The sequence below is a fragment of the Pteropus medius genome, unplaced genomic scaffold (genome assembly GCF_902729225.1).
Source record: "Pteropus medius unplaced genomic scaffold, Ma_sr-lr_union100, whole genome shotgun sequence".
Classification (NCBI taxonomy): Eukaryota; Metazoa; Chordata; class Mammalia; order Chiroptera; family Pteropodidae; genus Pteropus; species Pteropus medius.
In genome coordinates this window covers 1,723,777-1,747,843 of record NW_024354499.1, presented here as the reverse complement: position 1 = coordinate 1,747,843, position 24,067 = coordinate 1,723,777, and the positions used below count along the sequence as shown (strand labels likewise).

The 24,067-nt window shown below is 36.6% G+C and overlaps 2 protein-coding genes and 2 pseudogenes across 7 annotated transcripts in view; 1 reads left to right on the top strand and 3 right to left on the bottom strand.

Annotated features, from left to right (window-relative positions):
• Positions 1 to 5,608, bottom strand: part of APLF (aprataxin and PNKP like factor) — a 63,092-nt gene extending 57,484 nt beyond the window's left edge. The window contains exon 1 of one of the 3 annotated variants that reach the window (XM_039852383.1): positions 5,310 to 5,608. In XM_039852383.1, the coding sequence (XP_039708317.1) occupies positions 5,310 to 5,405 (96 nt within the window). In that variant the 5' untranslated portion in view covers positions 5,406 to 5,608. Of the gene's footprint in view, positions 1 to 3,805; positions 3,824 to 5,309 lie in introns of those variants that run through there. The other 2 variants (XM_039852382.1, XM_039852384.1) reach the window with 2 other exon arrangements.
• Positions 3,203 to 3,320, bottom strand: LOC120594707 (uncharacterized; annotated as a pseudogene).
• Positions 5,609 to 5,827: 219 nt separating the features above from the next.
• Positions 5,828 to 10,400, top strand: FBXO48 (F-box protein 48). Of its 4 annotated transcripts, none has more exons than XM_039852389.1 (4): positions 5,828 to 5,934; positions 6,966 to 7,061; positions 8,138 to 8,476; positions 9,010 to 10,400. In XM_039852389.1, exons 2-4 carry the CDS (start codon positions 7,041 to 7,043, stop codon positions 9,202 to 9,204), a joined length of 555 nt encoding a protein of 184 aa, XP_039708323.1. In that variant the 5' UTR covers positions 5,828 to 5,934; positions 6,966 to 7,040; the 3' UTR covers positions 9,205 to 10,400. The 4 variants fall into 4 exon arrangements, with proteins under 4 accessions (XP_039708323.1, XP_039708324.1, XP_039708322.1 ...); XM_039852390.1 differs by having other exon boundaries at positions 5,870 to 6,092; XM_039852388.1 differs by having other exon boundaries at positions 5,870 to 6,285.
• An 8,582-nt stretch (positions 10,401 to 18,982) lies between these two features.
• Positions 18,983 to 19,098, bottom strand: LOC120594675 (uncharacterized; annotated as a pseudogene).
• Positions 19,099 to 24,067: the final 4,969 nt, after the last annotated feature.

Sequence of the window (24,067 nt, the reverse complement as noted above, 5' to 3'; positions counted from 1 at the left end):
AATGTGAGAACATCATCCTTATCATTAATATATTATGACTGAGGCAACATGGTGAGTAAAAATATAAGCAGAGCTTAGGAAGACAAAACTGGTTTTAAATCCCCACTTGAATTTGGTAAATTAAAGTTCCTGAATAGTTATTTCGTTCGGCTCAGCAGACATTTCTTAAAGACCTACTCTTGAGAGTTTGTCTAGAAGTGGTATTCAACTCTGGTTTTGCAACGGAATCATCCTCAGAGTTTTTAAAAATATAGATATTCAGATACTACCTAAAGAATCAAATTACCAGAGAAAGGAGCTGGGACTGAGGCACAGAGGCATATGAAAAGATGGCATATTCAGGTTGAGTAGTACATGGCAGATAATAATTTGCAGACACTGATTTAGTAAAAACACACATGCACATACATATGTAACTCACTACACACCTTTTAGAATGGCCCAAACCCAAAACACTGACAATATCAAATGCTGATGAAGATTTGGAACAGGAAATCTCATTTGTTGAGGTGGGAATATAAAATGGTACAGCCACTTTGGAAGGCAGTTGGCAGTTTTCATAAAACTAAACAAATTCTTGTCATACGGTCCAACAACTGAGTTCTGTATTTATCCGAATTGAAAATTTATGTCCACAAAAAAACCTGCACATGGATGTTTATAACAGCTTTATTCATAACTGCCAAACTTGGAAGTAACCAAGATGTCCTTCAATAGGTAAATAAACTGTGGAATATCCAGACAATGGAACATCATTAAAAAGCCATGAAAAGACAATAGAACCTTAAGTACATATTACTAAGTGAAAGTAGCCAATCTGAAAAGTCCACATATGCATACTGTATGATTCCAACTATATATTATTCTGGAAAAGACAGTAAAAAGTTCAGCAGTTGCCAGGGGTTGGAAGGGAAAGGAAGGATGAGTAGACAGAGCACAGAGGACTTTTAGGGCAGTGAAATTATTCTGTGTGATACTACAGTGGGGGATATATGTCATTATACATTTGTCAAAACCCATAGAATGTACACCAAGAGTAAACCCTGGAATAAACTATGGACTTTGGGTAATAATGACATGTCAATATAAGTTCATAGAATATACCACTGTGGTACAGGATGTCGATAATGGGGGAGGGTACACATGTGTAGGGGTAGAGGGGTATATAGAGTGTGCTCTCTGTACTGTCTATTCAATTCTGCTATGAAGCTAAAACTGCTCAATAAAATAAAGCCTATTAAAAAAACTAATAAATACTCTAAAAGCAATGTCTGTAAAAGTTAAATGGGACCACTGATGTAATGTGATTATCCCACATCTAGTGATCACTTATCCAATTATCCAATATACCTATATTTTCAAATCTTAGATCTTAAATCATACATTTAGTCTGAAAGATCTTTCCTTCCTACCACCCAACTCTCCACCTACCAAAATTCTAACTTTTAACATTTCATAGCTCAATATATCACTGACATATTGAAGCAGTTATCATTTATGACAATGCTATCATTTATTATTGTCCTTTTGTGTTGTTTTTCTTACTCCTTCCCACTTCACTCACTCAAGCTGCCTGCCTGCCTCCAGTCCCACTTGAGGCTATAACTCATTTAGCTACTTGCTTCTATGTCTCTCATAGCTACTGAACTATAAATTTCACAAGAACAAGGAGTTATTTCTTTCATTCCTCCCATCTGACTACAGTATTTATTCATCAACTATTTTCTAAATTTATTAAAATATTAGTCAACAAAATAGAAAAAATGTTAACATTTAATCCATAATAAATGTTGTTCCTTAAGCTTTAACAGTAGGTAGTACTGCTTTTTACTCTTAAAATTCACTTCCAAACTCTATATCCTTTTTACACTTAAATTACAAGTAGACTCTTTTTGAGGACTGGAAGAGTGAGAAGCTGAAATGCAGAAAAGGAAGGAAAAGATCATATGTTAAAGACCAATTATGTGCCAGGCATTATACTGGGCTCAATAATTAAGTGAGGGAGAGGCAAATCCAGCAGTTAGGAGTGCGTGGCACATCCCTAGGGACAAACATTGTTGGACCAAGTAGGACTAGTACTCCCGGACAGCCTGTGAAATTCTGCAACAAGCAGGAATAACACAGAGTTGCCAGAATGGGGAGCAGCTACTTTGTGTAAACTTTGTGAGATACTTACAGCATTCTTAGAAGTGGTGACCTGATACCACCTGAAGAGTCTATATAAAAGCCCATGACATCTGGCCAATTACATCTGCCTTTAGGAAGTCTCACTAGATAGATACCTGGTACTGTTCAATTTCCTTAGAAAGAAACAGATCATAAGGGATTGTCCTATAATCCCTGCTATCAAAACAGAATAAGGAAGATGTGAAATCAGAAATGGCAGTTTTCATTTAACAGTGTAATGACTAATCAGCTTTAATTAAAGAAAAACCATAAAGCAAATAGTTTGGCCTACAGATATTCTGTTGCTTGAGATGTTATACTGTAAAACCTTTTTTTTAATTAAATTTTTTATTTAAGATAGCTGTGGATTCAAATGTGGTTGATATATATTTAATACAGAAAGATCCCTCATACCATTCACCCAGTTTACCCCAGTAGTAACATCTTGCAAAACTATAGTCACTATCACAATCAGATTTTGATATTGATAAGGTTTTGATATAAATATTTCCGTCACCACAAACATCCCTCCTGCTGCTGTTTTATACCCACCTGATTCCCTCCTGCTGTCCCACCCCTTTCTTTATCCCCGGCAACTACTAACCTGTCCTCAAATTTAATAATTTTGTCATTTCAATAATGTCGTATAAATGAAATCATACAATATACAACCTTTGGGATTGGCCGTTTTCACCCAGGATAAATCCCTAGAGATTCATCCCGCTGTAAACCGTTTTTATTTGTACAGATCATGAAACAATTACAACCTAGTAAGTAAACTAAGACCTTGGGTTTGCTGATGACTCACACTAAAGCAAAGAACACAATAAAATTAAATTTCACTCTGCTCTGTTCTCTACATTTTCTTGCCACTCTAAAGACATAAAGACATTCTTGTTTTCAAATTGTTTGACCACTAAGACTGTTTTACAAGTTGAAATTATTTATTTTTATTTTTTTAGGTGAGGCAATCCTTGGCTGACCTCACAGATTACAAGGACCTTGTCAGCTTACAATCCTTTATTTTTATTTTTTACGCCTACAGCACTGGTCTTCCTAGGTGGTCTCCCATCTAGGTACTAACCAGGCCCGACCATGCTTAGCTTCCAAGGTTAGACAGGATCAGGCTTGTTCAGGGTGGCATGGCTATAGGCTACAAGTTGAAATTATAAACCTTTATGTTTGTATGCCCATAGAGTTTTATGAAATTTGTCTCCAAAGAACATGGCTAGTTAAGTAAGGGAGTTCAAAAATCATTCTTCTTATTATTAATCATTTCAGATGGATATGAATTTACAATGAACTTCCGGAGTTTTCCCACTTAGAACCAAATCTGCTCTCTCACATTACCAAAACAAAACAAAAACACCTAACTAAATTTGGTGTCATTTGAAAAAGCAGCTCTCATGTTGCATTTTAACCACCTCAGAGAAGAAATACATGCATCTGTCAGCATCAAAACCTTAAAAACCACAAGATAATCCGTGTGTTCCTCAAATTTTTCCTTTCATGCATTTAGGATATCGTTCATAAACACTTCTAATATCTGCCAAACTTGGCAATAGAGTCTCATTGCTGAATGATCATTTGAAAAAGAAAAGCAAAATTCAATCCAGATAACTGACTTTCTACACCTTACCATTTTCAAAAACAGAAACCAAATAGGCCCATCTCACAAGAACAAACCTGTAACACAAAAGATCAAGCTATAAATAATCAAAGGGTCTGCAACCTCTTGGCATGTTTAAAGAACACAGGCCTAAAATTCATCGATCTTTTAACCAGGTCCGCAGTACTGCACTGGTGATAAAATTTGTTATGAAAATCAAAATTCTTCAGTTACCAGTCGAAAGACTTCTAGATGAAGCACATATTCTTTTAAGTTTCTAACTTATAAATAGAGATGGAGACGGAGACGGAGACAGAGATGGAGATATGAGGGAGAGGGAGAGGGAGAGAAGGGGTAGGAGAGGAGTGGGACAGAAGGACAGATATGGGGAAGGGAGTGCACTTCGACTTTAATTGACTTTACTACATGCATATATACACACACACACACACGCACGCACGCACGCACGCACACACCCCTTTAGGAATGACTTCCTTATTACAACTTTGAATTATCACTCCTTTTCCTGCTTGGAGAAGGGTCCATTTAGACAATGGAGGTTAACCAGGATAACAGTCCACACTCCTTATTCTCTGATATTAACTCACTGACACCCGTTTGTCCACAGAGTCCAAGAGAAAAGTCCTACTCATGTAGCAACCCGTCTCTCATTCATCTTTGTATGACCTACACTGCTAGAGTCTACAAAATGTGCTGCACAAAGTGAGCGCTAAAAAGGAAATGTTGAATGTTAAGAAAACCATAAAAATGTACGTATTTAGAGATCTACAAAATCCCAGAATGCAACGGGCCAATTTTCCAATTCCTAAACATCCCAAAGAATGGAGACTATATAGCTTAGTGCCACTGTGTATCCAAAAGCTTATGTGTACCCTTTAAATAACACATCTATAGCTCATTTTTCTCATCTGAACAATGAGGATAATAAGAGCACCTAACTCATGGTTTTTACCACACACTACACAAAGGTTAGCCATTGATATTACTGAAAAAGATTGTTACAATAAAAGTAAGGCCAGTCACACAAAAGAGGCCAAAAGCTAATAAGAAATTATTCTAGAAGAGATAAAAGCAGAGGTTGGCAAACTTTTTCTGTAAATATTGGACCTGTCAGGCCAAGAGGCAATATCCACAACCCTTGAATCAATTATTATCCCAGGAAGGCTAATAGCGTTTTTGTTTGTTTGTATACACTTTACATTTTAAAACTTCAGAACCATTGTTAGTACAGGTTGTACAGGCTGGATTTGGACCCAGGGCCATAGTTTGCCAACCCCCTGCATAAGATTACAAAGATGGTAAGAGAAATCAGTGCTTTTTAAAGGCAACCTAAGGAAACGTTTGTGAGTTGATTAAAGTAGAGTGAATAACGTGCTGCCCCCAAACTTCTATACACCAGACAGACAGTGCTGGCGTGGTGGGGAATCGGCCCAGGACGGGGAGTGAGGCCTTAAGAGCCAGCGAGGATCCTGCACGGCTCTCCGGGGCCAGCCGAGCCCCCTGCCACACTTACTCCCAGCAGCGGCCCGCGGCCGATCACCGTCTCCCCGGGCGCCAGGGCCACCCGGGGGCCGCCGTCCTGAGGCTGCAGCTCAAAGCCCCCGGACATGGCGGCGAGGAGTAGGCCCCTTCAAAGGAGACGGTCCCCGCAGCCGTTTCCGCCTTCCAGGGACACGCGCGGGGCCTACGGAGGCCTCGGAAAAGCACAGGGGGGAAGGGGCGCAAAGACTCCGCTCCGGCTTGTCAAGTCCTAGTGCAGCAGGGGCCTAGCGACGGGTCCCGAATCCCGCCCCGCCCTCGGGTCAGTGACGCACAGAGGGATTTCCCCATCACACCTCCTCAAACCATTGTTCAAAAGGCCCGGTTTTACTCACTCCCCCATTCCTTCTCACCGCCCTCCCGTCTTGGAGGACGCCGGACCTTGTAGTCCGCGACGGCTTCCCTGTCCTGCCTTGCAGAGCCGAGACGCGCCGGTAAAACTACCAATCCCCAAAGGAAATGCGCGCCCCTCTCTCTACGCCTGCGCGAATCCCGAGTCAGTGGGGCGGGGCTAGAGTGGGCAGGGCCGGAGGAATGACGAGAAGCATTCAAAGCCCAAGGTTTTAAATCCTGGAAGGAGACCGCGCCGCGCTGGACGGGTAGGGTGTTTTTCCGCGGGCAGCGGGCAGTAGGGTCAGCGGCTCAGCTCTGGCGCCAGCGCAGGCTCCGCTCAGCGGCGCGCAGCTGCAGTGACAGTCGGTGCTCGTAGTTGTTATTGTCCATTTGTCAGTGCCCTGGCTTCTTCGAGCTCCGACAGGTGCGGTCTGCTCGGGGCCCTCAAGGAGGGTGGCTCAGATGGCACGTGGGGTCGTTCCTTCCTACCTGCGGGGTCTGGGCAGGTGGGGGCTCCCCGAAAGCCAGGAGGCGCCCGCCGCCAGATGTGCGCTGCCTCCGGATCCCTCCCTCTGTGTGACACTTGAAAGGGGACGAGCTCTTCCCTAACTAGAGAGGTAATTCGGAAAAGTTTGATTTGTAAAGAAGATGCAGAAGAAGGTAAGTTTGCAGGCATCTAGGCAAAACTGGATTTAGAAGAGGAAAGATGCCTGATGGAATTTTAGGAACCTCGCTAAGGCACCGACTTTCCGCAGTGCCGGCCAAGTAGGTGTGGTGCCGTATGCCGTTGGATCCATATTCGCCTAGTATTGGTAATGATTACGTGGCGATATTGGAATGATTAATTTTGCAATGAAATCATTGGAGTAAAAGTATTAATTAAATACTTAAGTAGTGAATTATTAAGCCACCGTTCGTGGGCGTTAAATAATTAAACCGTAAACCTAAATTTTTAGCCAGAATAGTGTAGTGGTAATTTTAGTAATTATTATGCATGCCGCCGCCGTGGTCACCATTACCACCGCGCCCGCCGCCGCCGCCCCCCCATAACTGTGAAATTCAAAAGCTTCTGCCTCCTGTGGAGTAACTGTAACGGGCGAACGCATTTTATTCCTCAGTGAGATCTTGGGAGTAGAAACAAACAGTAACGTTCTCCTCATATGAGATTCTTTTCAAGAATATAGTAGTTTGGCTTTGGTTTGTATTGATGGTGAGAGGGCGGAGGTGTGTGGCAAAAACTTGCGGATGAATCATGACCTTGTCTTTACCAGTTTGTTTTCTTTCCCAAACCCTCAAGAGGAAGTCCTCCGTTGAATACGGACATTAAAATTCTAAGCACCACAGTTAATCTGGATCATAAACAACCAAATGAATGGAAGCAACTATGGTCTTGGTAAGTCCAGGAACGTTTGGTGAGTAGCTCATCTAGAAAGGGGACTTGTCATGAGCTAAGTTAAAAGAAGTATTTAGCTGTACTTCAAACCCCTCCTCCAACACTACCGATTGAAAAGAGAAGTGCAAAATGGAATAAACTGATTTTAAGTAAGTATAAGCTGCCTTTATATACAAAAATAGCTTCTTGCTTTTCAGCCAATTTCAGAAGTCTACACCATGTACCTTTGGTAAATTAGCTGAAACTAGACTTTAAAATCTTTAGTCACATGCTATACATAGCTAAATTATAAACATTGTTTATAGTGGTGAGCATCACTGTTGCTTGATGGCCTCAGTTACTATTATCCTTGGTTCATAATTAATTATGCATGTAGGATAGCTTCAAGAGGCCATTTCTAAAACATTGATATTATAAACCGAATTGAATATTTGAGACTTTGTGTCATTATAATCCTGACCTCAACCTCTTGTCCATTTCAGACAGTATTTGTGTCAAATATGAGTACCTACCCATTAGATACAAACAGATAAGCAATTCTTATATAAACTACTAAATGTCCATCAGGTTTGTGATTAAGTCACAAATTGTAGATAGAGAACTTAATGATAAGGCATCAGTTCTCACAGACAATAAGTATCCAGGAGTTTAATAACATTGAGTCATACACATTTTCAAAGGTGTTTTTAATAAATATTTGGAATCAAATGTGTTCTCACAACAGTCATTTCTACTAAATGCAATAAATTTTAGTCCGTGAAGACTCATCTTTTTTAGATAATGTTCTTTGGGAGCAGAAAGACATGTTTAGAAACAACTGCATTTACTAAAAATGTTAAAAAGAAGTAATGTTTGTCAAGTGCTTCCAATGTGCAATTCAGATGTGAGGCTAGATGATTTATACATCATCCCTGTTAATCCTTGCAAGAACGCACACAAGAGGAGCTTTACAGACTGAGAAGCTCAAGTAGAGAAAGTTAAAGTTCTTTAAATCATTCCGCAGAAAGTATCTGGTTCAGAGTAGGATCTATAGTCTGATCTGAAGAGACTGAGTATGTTTAAACTCTGCCTTTTAGATTACCTGTGAGCTTACATTACTAAAACATCAAACTATGCAGAAAAACTCCAAGAAGAGCAGTAATTCAAGAGTTTCTGACATAGAATTGAACTCTGTCGATGCTGAGAAGGAAAACACGGAGAGTCTAAATAACTTTGAACTGCTGCCTAGAGAAATTTCTTTACAAATTTTCAGTCTGCTGGATGTTCAGAGTCTGTGCCGGGCTTCAGTGACATGCAGGAGCTGGAACTGCACAATAACAAAAAATGACTTTTTATGGGAACCTCATTGCTTGGCTATAAGAGCTGTGTGCAAAAGAGAAATAGATGATGATCGAAAAAGTGGTTATTCCTGGATGGTAAGTTTAATTTTTGTGGTCTGCAGTGTTCTTAAAATAAGGTGGTAGGTTTGAACTAATTCTACCTTCTGCTTGAAGGAGGTAGGATTTTATATACAGAGTGACATACAGAGCGTGTTGGCTTTTGGACTTAAAGTTGAATTATTATTCTTTTCTTGCAGACCATACTGTCTCCCATCCCTTCTACATTTTTTAAATCCTACATTCGGGCATTTTCTTCTGATAGCCGAAAGGAAAGTGGCTACTTCTTTTCACTCCACATTATTCAAAACCCCCAGCAAACTCTATGGTTTGCTGTGCTAGCTTGCTTGCTCGCTCCCTCCCTTCCCGCCCCCTCCCTTCCCTCTCTCTCTTCCTCCCTCTTTAGCCTCCCCTCTCTCCATCTACACACCCACTTACTAGTACATATATATATATGTATATATCAATGTAAATACTTATGTTTTCAGCCCTGTCAGTCAGCTTCTCTGGTTTCAAACAAATTCACTAACCAACCAACTTCTACATTGATGATGTTGATTTACTTCTTTCAGTACACACTACAGAGGAATTACCAGAAGAGTAAAGTGAAATTCAATTGGCTAAGTGGCAGATACAGCAACTTATGTTCTTCCGTTAGCCTACCAGAAAAAATCATGTACCCGATGGATGCTGAAACATGGGGAGAAATTCTAGAAGCAGAGCTGAAAAGATGTGCAGAAAAATCACGAACAGATCTCATAACTTAGTTTAAAACTAAAATAACTCTTAGGGTGCAAAAGGTATATTTTTACTCACCTTTTGTTCACCTTTTTGAATATTTAATATCTAAAATAAGTAGAAAATATTATAAAAGAAAAGCTTTGTTTTTATTTGGCACTTTAGTAAAAAAAATATTTTTCTGATTTTACTGTAATGTGAAAAAATCATGAAATGTTATTTATATAAGAAATACTGTACTAATAGAGTGATTCTAATGTATTGTTTCATATATTTGTGTTAATATATTGCAGTACTTTAATAAGAGAGTTTGATTAATATTTTCTGCTTAATTGATAACTCAGAAATTCAGGAAACCATTTGAAGAGATTGACTTAGAGATTCATTAAATGGTGGGCATAAGGTTCATGAGAAGACTCCTAAATGAAATTAATAGCAATATGTTTAAATATATAATACATTTATATTTCAATAACTAAAATTTCTATTTCAGTAGAATCAGATTGAATTGTCAAACATTAAAACCATTTTAAAATGTGCTAAATTTGTGGTTTAGCTTCAGATTTATCTGACATAGGGCTAAAACTTATGAACATTACTTGCCTACATATCTGGAATTGCTCTCAGGGACTGAAACACTTAACTATCATCAGAATTGCCTTAGTATTTTTTCTACTAAAACTTTCTTTCTTTCTAACAGCCTTATAGCACCATCTAGTGTACTACTCATAGATTACCAAGCTAACCAAGATAAACTTTTTGTTTTCTACACATTTAAAAGAAAGAAAAATATTGTTTTAGAGAACCCTAAATACCTAACTATGTTAAAGTTTATCGCTTTCCAGGAATCTTTAACTTTTGTTCTCTTTTTCTTAAAAGTAGATGATATAGTATTTACTATACCAAATTGTTCATTCTGAATCTGTGGTCAGAGGTATAAAATGTCTACAAAACATTTTAGCATAGAAAATATTAGGTATTCCATAAAGATTTATTAAATTATTTCAGCATTATTTATTTTAATTCTATTATATATTAATAAGAAATAAGAAATAATTTACTATATTATAAATGGACAAGGTTATAATGAAGTGCAATGTAAAACTTAATGCTAATGCTAATATATGAATAATTGTTCTAATCTTTTCAAAAACTGTAAGAGGAAAATAAGAAAATAGAAATGTTTTGTTTTATTCTTTAAATAAACACTTGAAAATACACTTGATCCAAAAGTATCACTTATTGCTCGGAATCACTAAGGTCTAAAGTTGTTAAGAATTACTTTTGCAAGTTATGTAAATAATCTTTAGTTTGGTTTTTGTGGTACTATTGCATTAAAATAATTCTTTGTATAAGTTATGAACTGTAATCACAGTCTAAACTGAAAGGAAAGTTTTGGAACTCAATGATAAATTTTATGGTATGGGCTTTGAATGAACAACACATTTATCAGACCGAGCCATTAGCATCTGAGACCATGAGTGGGTGGAGTAACATGGAAGAAGTGCTCTTACTCATAGATAAAATAACATGTCAAATATATACAGTTCGTAAAAGAGGAAGGATTATTAGGATAGAGCATTAGGGAATTTCTAGTGTTTTTAAATATTTAATCAGTTCAAGATCTTATATTTTAAAAAATAAATTTAGAAACTTTTAAAAATTCCTTCGTTTATAATCCAATCTTAGACCAGGACATAATCACAATAAAATCTATCTGAATATGTACTCTAGACCTTAGAATAGTCACATCTACACATACCTAATATGAAATAATATAACATTCTTCTAACCACTTTAATATAATCTCTTTAAAACTTCAAATGCCCTAATAATAATAACAAAAATAAGGTGAGTGGTAATATCAGGATATGGATTGGGAAGAAGAATACGTAAGATAGAAGATCACGCATTTTTATTTAAAGTAGAGTTGAAAGACCAAAAACATCAAATGGATGGAAGTAGATCAACAATAGACAAAGTTGATTTATTACAATAGCCAGCATTTATTGAGTGCCTACTCTGCACCAAGCAGAGTGGCTTGGTGCAGAGTAGGCACTCAATAAATGCTGGCTATTACTCTATCTCCATGTCATGAATGAGGAAACAAAGTTAGAGAATGCACTTACCTAATTCATCACTACTCCTCAGTATATAATACTTAGTAGTTGGTAAGTAAATTTTTTCTGAATTAAAAACTTAATCTGAGAATGAATAACTCAAATGGAAGAGCCAAGAATGTTTCTCCAACTTTTTATTTTGAAATTTTCGAGCCCACAGAAAAGTAAAATTATATGACAAAAACTCTTATGTATACCCTTCACCTAGGTATACCAGTTGTTAACATTTCCACATTTGTTTTATTTATTTTTGCTGGAGAGTTTGAAAAGTTGCAGAATGATATTTCACCCCCAAGTATTTCAGCATGCATCTTCTAAGAATAAGTATATCCTATTTGCAATATCATTATCACATCTAAAATTTTACATTAATGCAATAATATCTAATTCACAATCCACATTTAAATTTCCTCAATGTCTCCAAAGCCATCTTTTATAGATTTTTTCCAATTCAGGATCCGAACAAGGTTTACACATGCATATTTTTTATGCCCCTTTAATCTCTTTTAACCAAAAGCATCCCTGCCTTTGGTTTTCTTTTTCAGGATATTGACTTTTTTTTTTTTTTTTTAAGAATTCAGGCTAGTTATCTTGTAGAATGTTCTGTAATTGATTTGTCTGATTGTCTCTTCATGATTTGATTCAATTATAATTAGCAATTATATTACATAGGTGATATAATATACTTCTTACTGCATCACATTAAGAAGTTCAAAATGTCTGACCTACTATGTTGGAGGGTAAGTCTGATCATTTGATTGAGGTAGTAATCATCAACTCTCTCCACTGAAAAGGATATTTTTCCATAGAGCCAAGATTTCTTTTTTCAACAACCTGTTTCTAGAGTACTCCCCTATGGCTAATCTTGTGCTAAATGCTTTATAAACATTATCTTATTTCTCTTCACAATTAATTATACTTTCAAAGAACAAAGAATTTGGAGATGATTTTCTCCAAATTCTATTCCAGATTTTCTAAAAAGTAAAAAGCTGTTAAGCCACAATTTAAACCCAAATCTCTTTGGCTTCAGAAACCAAGCTTTTAACCAGTATAGTGCTGTTTATAATTTTAATGGTTAGTCCTTACACTGAGGCAACATGAAGGACTAAGACTAACTCGGTACATCTCCCATTACAAATATCTAGACAATCTAGGGGAATTAATATTAAATACATAGAACTTACATTTCTGCTAATGGCAGAACAGATAATTCTCACAGCCTTCCTTCTTAGGACAACTTGAAAAAACCCTCAGAAAAATAATCTTAAAGGTATCAGAGGGCTAACAAGATAGTAGAGAAATATTGGACCAGTTTCTGGGGAAAGAAAGATAACCAGAGAGGTAAGCCCATGACTGAGGTTAACTGTGCCATAGATGCATTTGCCAGTTTCTATAAGACAGTAAACAGATGTCGAAAGCTTCTCAAGGCTACAAGGACAGGGAGTGGAATGTAGGACCCACTAAAACAAGGGGAACTAGTAACCTTAGCCAACTCCTTTTTTGTGGTTTGGGACCCAGACTGCAACCTAGGAATTGGAGTGACCTAGCAAAACATAGGACCTCACAACAAAAAAAAAAAAAAAAAAAACTTTGATATTGGATTGAAAGCATCCCCAGAATGCCCTGAACATCTGCAAAGCAAAAAAAAAAAAAGTCCTTCCTGAAGAAAAATATCAACATTTTAGGCTTCACATTATCTCTACGAACATACTTTAAAATCAATGTCTGAAATACACACACACACATACACATACGTACACTCACACACACACAAAGGAGGTATGATAATATGAATAAAAATGAACAGAAAAACAAATGATAGAAAAGATCCACAATTTGAGTTATCAGATAAAGCATCCAAAATAACAAAGCTTAAGGTAATCAATGTAATGAAAGGCATGTTGAGAACTTCTGCAGAGACCTGAAATAATAAAGAGCCAAATGGAAATTTTACAACTAAAAAATAAAATGAGAAGGTCTAATGTATGAGTAATTAGAGTAAGAAGACAAGGGGGGAAACAATGAGGCAGAAGCAATTTTGAAGCAATAGTGATTAACATTTTCCAAAACTGATAAAAGGCCTCAAGTTGCAGATTGAAGAAGCCACACAATCTACAAACATGATAAATAGAAGATATACTCAAACCTCTACCAACAATTAATTTTCAAAAAGACCAAAAATAAGATAGTAAGGATATATAAGAGAAATGCTACTGCTTCAAACAAATAGAAAAAGAAAAACATAAAACAAAACATCTGCTTAAAGGCACTGGACAGCTGCGAGGCAACCATGGCCAGAGGGACCAAGGTTCTGCAGAAAGATGGACCTGGAGAGGTGAGCTGATATTCTGCAGTTTTCAACTATGGTGAACAAATCTCTCCGCCTCACAGAGGGTAGAGACTTTATCACCTCTAGAGGAAGATAACACCACCTGGAGCCTCTGCAGTTTTTCATATATGATGTCTGCATGCAATAAAAAATCACTAGGCATACTAAAAGACAGAAGTAAATGATCGAAAGTCAAAAGAAAAAAAAACAAAGTCCATAGGGATTTCGTTAGTGGAGTTTTGCTGACGACTTCAAAATAACTATGATTAACACGTCCAAGTATATGTTGGAAAAGATAAAGAAAACATTAAAACGGAGAGTTTTACCAGAAAATTAGAGAATAAAAATTAACTATGTGGAATTCTAGAACTGAAAAGTGCAATAACAGAAATGAAAATGCAATACAGAGGTTTAAGCAGATTAGAACACTACAGAAAAGAGCATTCGTGAGCTGGGAAATAGAAAAATAGAAAAATGCTTGAGCTGAAGCACAGAGAAAAAAAAGAATCTTTAAAAAAGGATTTAGAGACTACTGGACAGAATACAGACATACCTTGAAGATATTGCAGGTTTCGTTCCAGATCACCATAATAGAGTATCGCAATAAAATGAGTCATAATTCTTTTGTTGGTGGAGGGTTCTGCCTTCAATTTGTAAAAAAATGCAACATCTGTGAAGCATGATAAAGCGAAGTGCAATAAAACTGCCTGTGTGAAGGTTTAATATATTTATAACTGGACTTCTAGAAGGGATGAAGAGAGAGGTAACCTTCAAGTTCCCCTCAGCTTGGTGAGACATGAAGGATATCTGAAAAAATTTCCATGCTTTTTGAGAGAGCTATAGAAGAAGTTGAGACATAAGGTAACAGGACCTCAAAGCAGAAGTCATGAGATCGACAGACAAAACCAGGAGAGACACAGAGCAATCCAGTACAGTGAGACTTGAGGTGGGCCAGAGTCCTCAGTGGAAGCTCCCCATGCCCTGAGTTCTTGCCAAGAGAACAGATTGCAAATTACAGGGACAAAGGACGCAGTGAGAGAAGAGGCTACTGCCCAAAGTGGAAAGAGGCCTCTCAGGAAAGGCTGATAGGAGTAAAAGACAGCATACAGACCGCAAGCTTCTCCTGTGATGCCACGCTGTTACTTAAGCTTCCTGCTCTTCCTGCTCTGCCAGGGAAGGGGAAGGAAAGAGTAAAACGGAGAGAGAAACTCCAAATAGAATTGCCAGATTTAGCAAATAAAAATACAGGATACCCACTTAAATTTGAATTTTAGATAAACGACAAATCATAGTTTTTGTATAAGTATGTCCTAAATATTGCAGGGGACATACTTATACTAAAAAAAAAAGAAAAGAAAAGAAAAAAAGTTTATCTTTTTATCTGAAATTCAAATTTACAGGGCAACCCTAACTGCAAAAGACCAAGTAATGAGCTGAGCCTGAGTTGATATGGAAGTGACCAGAGTGCTTTTAATGGGCAAGATTAAGTCTTACAGTGTGTCCCATTCCCCCTCCTAACTCCACACTCCTCATGGACCTGAAGGTGGTTGCTGACTGAGTGGTGACCTTGTGAGGTAACTCAGTCTCTTCTCGGGACCACTGCACGCCCATTTCTACTCTGCTGCAATTGCCTCGTGCTGTTTTAGGGCTTCCTTCTCCCAGATTCCAGGAGGAACAAAGAATGTTTTGCCACAAAATCCTCCCAGGTGTCTGGAGTGCGGGTGGGGGTGGGGTTTCAACTCTCAAGGAAGGTGAGGGTGGAACCCTCTCAGAGGCGCCCCATGTAACCCTCCTTTAGTCTTCTTTGATTCTCTTCTTTCCATCAAGTGGCAAGCATCTCACTCTCTTTTTGGGTGGGAATGGTGTACTTTAGTCATATCTTGCATCGCTTCTATTTTATAGTAGTTAGTTTAATAAACATCCTTCTAGATTATTTAAAGTGAATCTTCTGGAATTCAGAAGACCCGTTTCTTTCTCTCTCAGGTGCTTAGACCTTTGCATTGAAAGCCTTCCTGTGAAAACTTGTTTCTTCTAAGTCTTTTAAAATTGAAAGCTGAGCTCTGACTCCTTTATTCTTAGCTGTATTCATCCTCCCCACAGAGCTCTGGATGCCTGCTTTCACAGGTGGAGTTTCAGAGAAACAAGAATTACTGGGGATGGCAAGTACAGTGAAAAGTGTTACAAAAATGTCAACCTATTCAATTATCACTCTGCGTAATAAAACAGTGCCGGAGAAAGAAGAAAAACTAAGGACTATAAATAAGCAGAAACTGAATGAGACCAAAGGAGGTCATAGCGCAAAGCAAGGACTGCAAGTCAGGTCTGGTAAAAGCTAGCATCCTTATCATTTAACTCTACCTTAACAAAACCCACTTTCTTAGTAAACCTATTTCGCCTTTTCTAACACCTCCTAGTCCCGGACTAGTCAGAACATGATGGATGATAAAATAAGATAAAACTGTAGCTTTGCAAACCATACCAGTTATGTTATGTTACTATATCGTTAACGTAAGAAAAATTTTTAAGTAACCACTTTCTGAGGCCTGATTTTCAGCTATGGGTTTTTCGAGCCCTGTAGGGAAGAAACCAACTGCTGGTTCCCAGTTTTCCCGTTTTGCTTTAGTTTTAATATGAATTTATTTAGTATGAAGTATTTAGTTTTAATATAAAATTATCTGTCTGATCATCACACAGTGAAAGCCAGGTAGAAGATATATAAGATTATAAAAGAAGCTATCTAAAAACTTCATTTGAAAATCTCTCACCTTAATGTGCTGGCTGTGTTTTCATTACCAAAAAACAGACTAGGTAGAATTTTCTATCTTTTCTTTATTCCCATAGGTTAATAATAATTTTTTTAAAAGACCTTCCATTATTGTTTTTTCTAGGTATGGCCTATTGTTTTATCATTTCATCTTCTTTTGTCTCTCCTAGACTCCTTTTATTATATATTTTTAATTTCCTTTTTTGCTAAATGTTTTGTCTTGAAAAATTTCAAACATACAGAAAAGTTGAAAGAATAGTATAATTATATAATCACCTAGATTACCCAGTTGTTAATTTTAGCCCTGTTTGCTTTATTGCTCTCTGTCTATATAAGATATTTAAACCTTGGCACTATTGACATTTTGGGTTGTCTAAGGGGCTGCTCTGTACTTTGTAGAATACTTAAAAGCATCTCTGGCCTCTACTCATTAGATGCCAGTAGCACCCCCTCCCAAGTTGTGACAACCAAAAATGTCTCCAGACATTGCCAAATGTCTCCAATTAAAAAACACTGGTCTAAAGGATGCCCACGTTCACCACTCCTCTTCAACATTGTATTGGAAGTTTTAGCCACAGCAGTAAGATAAGAAAGAGAAATAAAAGGCATCCGAATTGGAAAAGAAGAAGTAAAACTCTTGTTATTTGCCAATGATGTGATGCTATATATAGAGAACCCTAAAGATTCCACAAAAAAACTATTAGAACTGATCAATGAATTCAGTAAAGTAGCAGGTTACAAAATAAATATTCAGAAGTCAATGGCATTTTTATACACCAATGATGAACTTTTAGAAATAGAAATTGAGAAAACAAATTAACCAAGAAGGTAAAAGACCTGTTTTCAGAAAATTATGTCATTGAAAAAAGAAATTGAGGAAGATACAAATAAATGGAAGCATATACCGTGTTCATGGATAGGAAGAATCAACATCGTTAAAATGGCCATACTACCCAAAGCAATCTATAGATTCAATGCAATCCCTATCAAAATACCAATGGCATCTTTCAGAGAGCTAGAACAAATAATCCTAAAATTTATATGGAGCCATAAAAAAACCAGAATAGCCATGGCAATCTTAAGAAAGAAGAACAAAGTTGGAGATATCACACTACCTGATATCAAATTATACTACAAGTCTACAGTAATCAAAACAGCATGGTACTGGCATAAAAACAGATACATTGATCAATGGAACAGAATAGAGAGCCCAGAAATAAATTCACACCTATACGCTCACTTAATATATAACAAAGGAGGTAAGACTATACAATGGGGTAAAAACAGCCTCTTCAATAAATGGTGTTGGGAAAATTAGACAGATACATGCAAAAAAAAAAAAAAAAAAGCTGGAACATCTTCTCATACCGTATACAAGAACAGACTCAAAATGGATTAAAGACTTAAATGTAAGACCCAAAACCATAAAACTTCTAGAAGAAAACATAGGCAGCAAACTCTCTAATATTGCTAACAGGAATTTCTTTTCAGATATATCTCCTTGAGCAAGGGAAACAAAAGAAAAAATAAACAAATGGAATTACATCAAACTAAAAAGTTTTTGTACAGCAAAGGAAACTATCAACAAAACAAAAAGACAACCAACTGTTTGGGAGAAAATACTCGCTAATGATACATCTGATAAGGGGGTTAATATTCAAAATTTATAAAGAACTTATACAACTCAACAACAAAAAAAAAATCCCATTAAAAAATGGGCAGAAGACCTGAACAGATACTTCTCCAAAGAGGAAATACAGATGGCTAATAGTCATATGAAAAGATGCTCAAGGTCGCTAACCATCAGAGAAATGCAAATTGAAATGACAATGAGATGTCACCTCACACCTGTCAGAATGGCTATCATCAATAAATAAAAAACAAGTGATGACGAGAATGCAGAGAAAAGGGAACCCTCATACAATGTTGGTGGGATTGCAAATTGGTACAGCTGCTATGGAAAACAGTATGGAGGTTTCTCAAAAAATTAAAAATAGATATACCTTTTGACCTAGCAATTGCACTTCTGGGTATTTATCCAAAGAAAACCAAAATAATAATTCGTATAGATCTATACACTCCAATATTCATGGCAGCACAATTTACAATAGCCAAGGTATGGAAGCAACCTAAATGCCCATCAACAGGCAATTAGATAAATTATGGTTCATATATACAATGGAATATTACTCAGCCATTAAAAAAAATGAAATCCTACCATTTGCAATGACATAGATGGGCCTAGAGGTTATTATGCTAAGTGAAATAAGTCAGATAGAGAAAGATAAATACCATATGATTTCACTTATATGCAGAATCTAAGGAACAAAAAGACTAATCAAAAACAGACTCACAAATACAGTGGACAATTTGGTGACAGACAGAGGGGAACGGGGTTGGGGAGCTGGAGGAATGGGGTGAAAGGTTAAAGAAGTACAAATTAGTAGTTGATAGATGGTCATGGGGATGGGGAGCACGACAGGGAATGCAGTTAGCATTTTTTTTTTAGGCGAGGCAACCCTTGGTTGACCTCACAGATTGCAAGAACCTTGTCAGTTTACAATCCCTAATTTTTTTTATTATTATTTTTTTTATGCCTAGAGCACTTGATCTTCCTAGGTGGTCTCCCATCCAAGTACTAACCAGGCCCAACCCTGCTTAGCTTCCAAGATCAGATTGGATTGGGTTCCTTCAGGGTATGGCCATAGACTGCAGTTAGCATTAATATGATGGCTAGGTGGAGGGCCAGGGGAGGGAGGGAGCAATTGGAGGGATCGTTTTATGAACTATATAGATATCTAACCAATGTATTGTATACTTGAAACTAATTTAAATAAATAAATTTAAAAAAAAAAAACCACTGGTTTAGGCCTTTTGAGCCACGCTTCTCTTGCTCAGGCCCACCTCCATGTCTAGAAGTGTACTTTTCCTTCTAATAAAGCTTTTCTTTTCTACTGTTAAAAAACAAAAACAAACAACAAAAAACAAACACCACTGGTCTATAATAAAAACACACACCACTTTTGTTGAGTTGAAGTATTTGAAAGTAGGTTTCCAGGCCTCATGATATTTTACCCATAAATACCATAGTATATATATATTTCATAAGGACATGCACACACTCCTACATAACCACAACCCCACAATCACACCCAAGAAATTTAACTTTAATTACAATAATAATATGGCCTATTACCCAACTCAGATTCAAATTCCAGTTAGTTGATCACAGACAAATGTGTTTTCATATTTTTTAATGCTTGCCAATCTGATAGTGAGAAATATCGTAATGGAGTGTTTCTCAATGATTTATTATGAACTTTTCAAATATATAGTAAAGTGAAAGAACTTTCTCATTGTAGATTTAATCTGCATTTCTCTTGACAACAACGAAGTTCATACATTTAAAGGTGCTTATCGTTTTGGTGTGTATGAATCTTTGCTTTTCTTAATTTTTGAGTGATTTGTAAATAGTTGAATCTATCTACGACATATGTTGCAATTATATTTCTCCCAGTTTGTCACTTGTCTTTTAAGTTTACTTATAATGTTTTTTTCACAAAGATTGTTTTTATTAATATAGTCAGATTTGTTGATCTTTTTTTGTTATTGCTTCTGGATGATGAACATATTTTAAAAGGTCTCCCCACAGAAAGATTATAAACAAATTCACTTAGGTTTTCTTCTAGCACTTGCGTAGCTCATTTTTTTCCATTTGGAGTTTTTCCTGGAGTATCATATATGTTATGGATCCCAAGTTATTGTTTTCAAATACCTGTGCAGTTGTCCTAACACCATTTATTAACAAGTCTGTCTTCACCCCAGTGATTTAAGATGCCACTTTATTCATTAATACATTTTCTTTTTACATGGTCCTATTTCTGAATAATCTATTATGTTTTAGATCTGTTCATCTATTTATACCACACTATTTTAATTGTAGAGGATATAAAGTTTATTGGTACTTAATAGGATTATCTCTCCTCATTGATCCTCTTTCCTCCCAGATTTTCCTAAATATGCCTGTATGATTATTTTCCCATGTGCACTTTAGAATGAATTTGTCTGGTTTCAGAAAAAATACCCATTGAAATTCTATTAGAGTACTGTTAAGCTGGGGATAATATACATCTTTATGAAGTCAAGTTATTGCATCTAAGACCAAGGAATATTTCCATTTGTCTTTGAGTATTGTTTTATAGTATACCCTTTAACAATAGCTTCTTAGGTTGACATAATGTATTTCTGTTTTCTCAGATCTAGAAAACCAACAATATTGAAGATCATATTTTACAACCTTGAAAAACTTGAGCACACTAGCTTTCTTTCTCAAGTGTCTTATAAAAATAATATCTTCAATTCATTAAGTACATTTTATGTAATCATTTAACTCATCAAGCAGTCTCAAAGATAGTTTTTTAACATTAATATTTTATAGATGCAAAAACAGAGACTCACAGAAACCAAGTAACCTGAGCAAGGTCAAACAGTTTGTACCTGGAGGAGACTGACTCTCACTAGAAAGTGGTTTCTGCCACACTATCCTCAAGACCTGATAAATGCTAACCAGCTGCCAGCAGAGGGAGCAATACTTCTATTGAAACCCAGATCTGTCCAAGAGCTTGCGGGTGAGAGAGTCCTCAGTCCAGTTCCCTTTACTGATTGGAAAAACTCAGAAGTCAGAATTTGCCTGAACTCTTTTAGTTGCAAAAGATAGAACTGAAATTAGTCAGCTTTACTTCCAGGTGAGAGGATTGGACTGAGAGTAGAGTGGGCTTTCCCAGAAAAGAACATAGGATATATATAACCCCAAAATGACAAACACTCTACAGCTAGTAGTTTAAGATGTCAGGGGATATAATACTCCAATGTAGAAAATCCCACAATGCCCATCAGTCCTGACCTGACTGCCCAATAGGTTTCTACTTTAATGTCCAAAGGCGCAATTAGGAATGTATGAATTCAATTTCGCACCTTTGTCCAAAACAAGAATGTCCAATCATTCTGTGTAGGTGTTTTTCCATAGGGGTATTATTTCATTTTCCATGGATTTATCCTTTAAATCTTCATCCTGATGTCTCCACTGATTCTGTAGTTCTATTATCTTGGGCTCTAAGTGTGAGTATATTGTATTGAAGTAACGGATATGAGCCCCGAGTTTGTTGGCTCCAAAAGCTTAGAATGAGGCATTTATGGTTTAACAGTTTTTACATGTAAAGAGATTTCTCACCCTTTTACTCACATTGTGAATAAATTCTATTTCCTTATATGAAAAGACCATAAAAGGAATTCACCTAGGAGTGAAAACACTTCTAGAATTATGTTTTTATTCTCTCCCTTTGAAACACGTTTAAGCAGAAAGAGTGAGCCAGGGGCCTTAAGAGTTGAGCAAGGTAATCAAAATTCACATGCAAGATTCCATTTCATTTAAAAATAAACCTGTCACATGTAAATTTTGAAATCCATCTCTTGGGTTACACACTTTACTATGTGTACAATATCCACAGCTCAAAGTGGAAAGCAAACTGTGCCCAAGTATGATGTATAGTTTTATCTCAATATGACTTAATTTTTTATTCTTTTGTCATGACCCTGCCTAAAGCACAGCATATTTGTGATAAGAAAGTTAGTACTCAAGATCCATGTCTCTAGATAATAATAGCAACCGTAAGGTAAGTGCTAACTATGTAAAAGGTATTCCCCCGGCAATACTTGGAAATATTCCATTCCTGCAGCTTCCCCTTATTAACTGTGGGAGTTTGTTATCTGTGACTCGAATTTTCATATGCAAAATGATTACGAAAGAATGTACCTTATGGAACTGTTATTAGTAGTCATATTCCATCTCCCCATCACTGCCTCAGCCATTATTAGTCTACTTTCTATCTCCATACATTTACCTATTTTGAACATTTCATTTTGAGTTAATTTTTGCAGACGGTGTGAGGTAGGAAGCTTCATTCTTTTGTATATGACTCTCCAATTGTCCCAGAACCATTTATTGAAAAAAGTGTTCTTTATGCATTGAATGATCTTGGCACTCTTGTTAAAAGTCACTTAACCATAGATATATGGGTTCATTTCTGGCTTCTCAATGCTATTTCACTGATTTATCTATCCTTATGCCAGTACTCCCATGTCTTGATTACTGTAGCTTTATATCAAGTATTGAAATCAGGAAGTGTGAGTCCTCCTACTTGTTCTTTTTAAAAAAATTTTTTTGACTATTTTGAGTCCCAAGAGGATAGTTTTTTTAACCTTACCATAGCTCGGAAAGTGTTTAACAGTTTTTACATGTAAAGAAAATTATCCCAGAGGAAGCTTTCTGAGTGAGTGGGCTGTCTTCTCTACCAATCTCAGCCTCATGTATATATCTCTTTTGTAGCTAAGGTTGCCGAAGGCAATAATGATATATTCATACTCAAGAAATATAATTCCTTAGGTATTTCCTGCATTACATAGTTTTCTACAGTAACAAATAGGAACAGAGGTTGGGCTGTAGAATTATTAACACTAGTTAGTAGTGATGCTCCAAGTTGATTACTTGCTGTTGACCAATAAGCCTGCTACTGGCATTAAAGAAGTACTTGAGAGATGCTTAGACCCTGGTAGTTCGGGCCATCTCTGCCCTCAAGAAGTCCTCTGGAGACCTCCAACCCATGGGACTTACTTCAGCCCAGGAGTTGCTCTTAGTAATTCATTTGACTTGTCAGCTTTGTTTCTTTTTGAATTAGAGCTTATTTTTCCAGACCTTCATTCTACAAATACTTGAAGATTTGGAGTTTAATTTTAACAGGTTTTAACATTTTGATTTTGTACACTTCCTCCTTTGTCTTTTGTCACCTCTCTATTTTTGTTCTCTATATTTATCTTTTAGCTTATTTTAGCTTTACCAGATTTTACTCTTCTAAATCTTGAGGTCTAGAGTTTTTCACCCTATCTATTCTTGACTTTATATTTTATTCTTTTTGTATCCTTTTTTATTTAGCCCTAATTTTTTCTTTAATTTGCGTGTCTTTAACTTTTTAGTTATGTCTCTTCTAAACTTTTCTTTTTATGTTTTTAACCGAATCTCTAACTTTAATTTTGAGGATCATTCTTGGTTCAGTCTTTTTATTTACAGTTCCTTTTCAATGTTTTTAACCTAAATTTCTGTTCACAGTTTTCTTTTTAAATATATATATATTTTGGTCCATTGTAATTTAAAAAAAAGAAATTTTTTTGAATGCCCAGGCTATACTGGTGGGCAGGATTTATGGGTCCGGAAGTAACACAGCTGTGGGAAGGCCCATACCACAAATAAGAATGCTGGATACTGTTTCCCTCCTAGGCACCTCTCTGCTCACTTCTTTGGCTCTGCTTGGCAGATCATCTGTCTCCATCACTGTTTTTCTCTAAAACTAAATATTAACTGAGTTATAACAGAGACTCAGGAATGACAACTCTTTTGCATAGCTTTAAGTTTCTTACTTATGTAGGTGCATATTTGAAATTCTGGAATGAGTGCCCTTTATAAGAAGTTACATGTTCTAAAATCTATGGTCTCTGACATATATCACTAGTCTATTTGAGGGGTGGAGATTTAGGCAGAAAGTACCTCTCCTTACTCTGGTTTCCTCTACTGCAGTAAACCATGTATCCAGCTGCTCAAACCAGAACCCCATGAAACATTCATCAGC